This window comes from Mercenaria mercenaria, chromosome 6 (assembly GCF_021730395.1).
Source record: "Mercenaria mercenaria strain notata chromosome 6, MADL_Memer_1, whole genome shotgun sequence".
Lineage (NCBI taxonomy): Eukaryota > Metazoa > Mollusca > Bivalvia > Venerida > Veneridae > Mercenaria > Mercenaria mercenaria.
Genome location: NC_069366.1, coordinates 33,443,467 through 33,446,741, shown reverse-complemented (window position 1 = coordinate 33,446,741; position 3,275 = coordinate 33,443,467). Strand labels below are relative to the sequence as shown.

The 3,275-nt window shown below is 36.4% G+C and overlaps 1 protein-coding gene across 1 annotated transcript; it reads left to right on the top strand.

Moving 5' to 3' along the window:
• Window positions 1-945: 945 nt before the first annotated feature.
• On the top strand, window positions 946-2,413 carry LOC128558121 (uncharacterized). The gene is made up of 2 exons (XM_053546971.1): window positions 946-1,412; window positions 1,966-2,413. The coding sequence occupies exons 1-2, from the start codon at window positions 1,220-1,222 to the stop codon at window positions 2,352-2,354; spliced, it is 582 nt and encodes a 193-aa protein (XP_053402946.1). The 5' UTR covers window positions 946-1,219; the 3' UTR covers window positions 2,355-2,413.
• The last annotated feature ends 862 nt before the right edge of the window (window positions 2,414-3,275 follow it).

The window sequence follows — 3,275 nt, the reverse complement described above, 5'->3', positions numbered from 1 at the left end:
ATATCAGGACGTCTCTCCGCTTCATTGTTTTCACCGAACAAAACACTCGTACATTTTGCTTATGCATTTCATAAGTGTTTCTAAATAAACTATTGAAAGGGAAAAGAAGACAAAGTAATAAATCCTCAAAAAGAATGGGCAAAGATTGGTTAAATAAGTATGAGAATCATGAACAACATGTTAATAAAAACCTAACACCCTGCTTTAAAAATAGATATCCTCCATCTTCTTAAGTACCAGCGCTACCTCAAAACGTACAAGCAACTTCAGGTGAATACAGTGTTACAGTGACAGCGCAGTAAAGCATATTCCGGCTGCATGTATAGGTTGGTTGGTTGTTTCAAGTTTAACGCCGTTTTTCAACAGTATTTCAGTTATGTAACGGCGGGCAGTTAACCTAACAAGTGTGCCTGGATTCTGTACCAGTACAAACCTGTTCTCCGCAAGTAATGCCAACTTCCCCACATGAATCAGAGGTGGGGACGAATGATTTCAGACACAATATCTGTTATTAAATCGTCACGAAGAACATACGCCTCACCCAGGGCTCAAACTCGCAACCCCGCGACCCGTAGACCTGCTCTCTCCCTATTAAGCCAAGCGGGCGGGCAGCATGTATAGGAAAACAACTGTTCAATATATACAATACTAACACATGACGACATATCCAGGGGCAGTTCCTTCGACAAGACATTTAGAACTATGAAAGCCTTGAGTCATTACAATATGATTATGATTAGTCATTTTGTGCAACCAAACGCACTGAACGCTACCTATAAAAACGTAAAATATTACCAAAAGACAAGTGTCAGTATCAAATACAATTTCGAATAAACTTAATAACATCTTTATGAAATCCACAGACTTTTACATCTAAATATGACGCATATATACACAAAAATATTATCGCTTTGACCTTTTTCTTATCTTGTCATAGAAAACTGAACAGTTGTGTCTTTTGTCAGCCGCAGAAAAGAATGAATGTTGTAACTTTTATGTACATAATACATTTCTTGTTCATTTGCCGGTCTACCGCTCTGTCGGTGGAGGAACGCTTGTTAGAGCTTGAAAATGTTGTGAAAATTCAGGGAACCATCATTGCGAAGCACGAGAAAGTAATTGAAGACCAAAACTTTATCATTAAATTTAATTTATCATTAAAACATATGAAAAGGAACGTACTGAACTGACATTGCGCGTGGAAAGGCTTGAAAGTGACATGGAAAAATTGGAAGAGACGTCAATGTCGGATGATGCCATTATTCACCAGCAGTTACATATGAATATGCAAAACCGTAGTGACGCTTTGGGTGAAGACGAGATAGACGGTAATACTGGTGAGACTAAGAAACCAACCGATGCCGTTGAAGACAGACATATTTCAATGTCAACCCGGAGTCGCATGATGAAACGTATGTGTCATGTTATTTTCTTCTCAAGAAATTCAATTATTGAAATACTAAAACACCACAAAAAATTGGACGTATAACGCTTTATGAAATTGTAATCGCTAAAGTCTTCAAAATAGTTAAAAACAAAGTCTGTGCGATAATCAAATACATTTGCACATCGAACAAACGTAACACTAAAACAAAATATTTTTTATGCGAAAATCGAACAGAAATAAAAACAACTAAACGCATATGTGTCCGATTATGTACAGAAATCTACTGTCATACTTATTATATTGAATTTATAAAACGAGTTGAATAAAATAATAAAATGCGAGGCTCTGCCGAGCATTTCTTCAATTTTAATTAACGAGTTTAATAAACTCATCGTGGAAAGACATCAATGTACTATTCTTTTAATATCACATATTTAATTGTATAATGATGTTATTTCACTCCCGCTACGTCAAACATGTGATAAAAAGATTTATCAGTCGAGTGTCTAGCCACAGAGAACAATATATATATATGTAAAATATAATGTTTCATATACAAATTCAGTTTTTATTCACAGGGCAAAACACTGATGTCGCATTCCACGCATATACATCCGGGACGCCATGTTTTCAGAACCATGAAGTCTACATCTTCAACGTAGAAGAGCTAGACTTGGGAAATGGATATAACACACGGGATGGAATCTACGTAGTCCCTTTTTCAGGCTACTATGTTTTCACGTGGACCGTAGGTGCCTATAATAATAACTGGTACCGGACGGATATCGTTATCGACGGAGCAACATCTACGTGGATTACTACACAGGATGAAACTGCCGCTACAGGAATTGTTGTCAAACACGTCTCTGCTGGCGATCACGTGTTTATTCGTAGACACAGCGGTTCGTACTGTGGAGTTCATGACGAATTCAATCTTTCCTCATTCTCTGGATGGAAAATATTTTGAAATTGTAACAGCTGATTTATGCTCATAACTTTTAGCAGAAAAGATTATTCTCACACTTTTGTCCGTCTTTTTTTTTTTCTTGATAACACCTTACATTATCAGTACATGGAGTCGTGTATAATGTTTAATTCATTTCCTATGATAGTGTGGTATGTGCATATCACATAAAACAGTTACAGGGTATTACCGTCAACGATGGTACTGAGGTTCATGACAATAAGACAGCAAGTCATAATATTGTAAAACATTTCTCGAACGTTTGGTTAATTCTATCAAAAGTATCAAACAGCTTAATTTTCATTTAAAGGTCTCCCCAGCTTTAACACTGGTATTCTTGAAACTAGAAATGAAAAAGTATTTTAAAGAATGATACCAACACGTTAACATATTCCTTTTGATTCCAATACATGCAATAATACACGAATGTGATTCGAACCAGAAACTTCAAGGCAAAAACAATGAAACCAAATCGTTAGATTTTGTTTCTTTTCATAATTGACCAGCTTTTATAACAGTTTTGTGTTCGTACGGTAGGACAAGATGGTTATATAACCAATTTCTAATACAATGTAGTTTACATCTTTATTGTTCATCGCCTTTTTCAAAGAAAAAAAACGGGATATATAATCAATGGCTGCTTCCGACCGTCTCTCCAAGCGAACGAGAGAACATTTACTGGGTACTGAGGACAACAGGTAACGGTAAATTCTGTTCATTCCGCACTGCTTATTGTGTACTTCCTGTCGCTTGTTTGGTACTTTTTAACAAAAGAAATCCATAATAAAGGTCCGTTCTTAACAACGTCCATCTGTCCGTCCGTCACACTTCGTGTCCAATCAATAACTCTGCCACACATGAAGGAATTGTAAAGTAACTTGGCACATATTTTCCCCATATTGTGATAACGTGTGTCATGCAAGA

Coding starts and splice junctions, on each gene's coding strand:
- LOC128558121 (XM_053546971.1), top strand. CDS start 1,220: ATGGAAAAATTGGAAGAGACGTCAATGTCGGATGATGCCATTATTCAC. Junction 1,413..1,965: donor CCGGAGTCGCATGATGAAAC/GTATGTGTCATG, acceptor TTTTATTCACAG/GGCAAAACACTGATGTCGCA.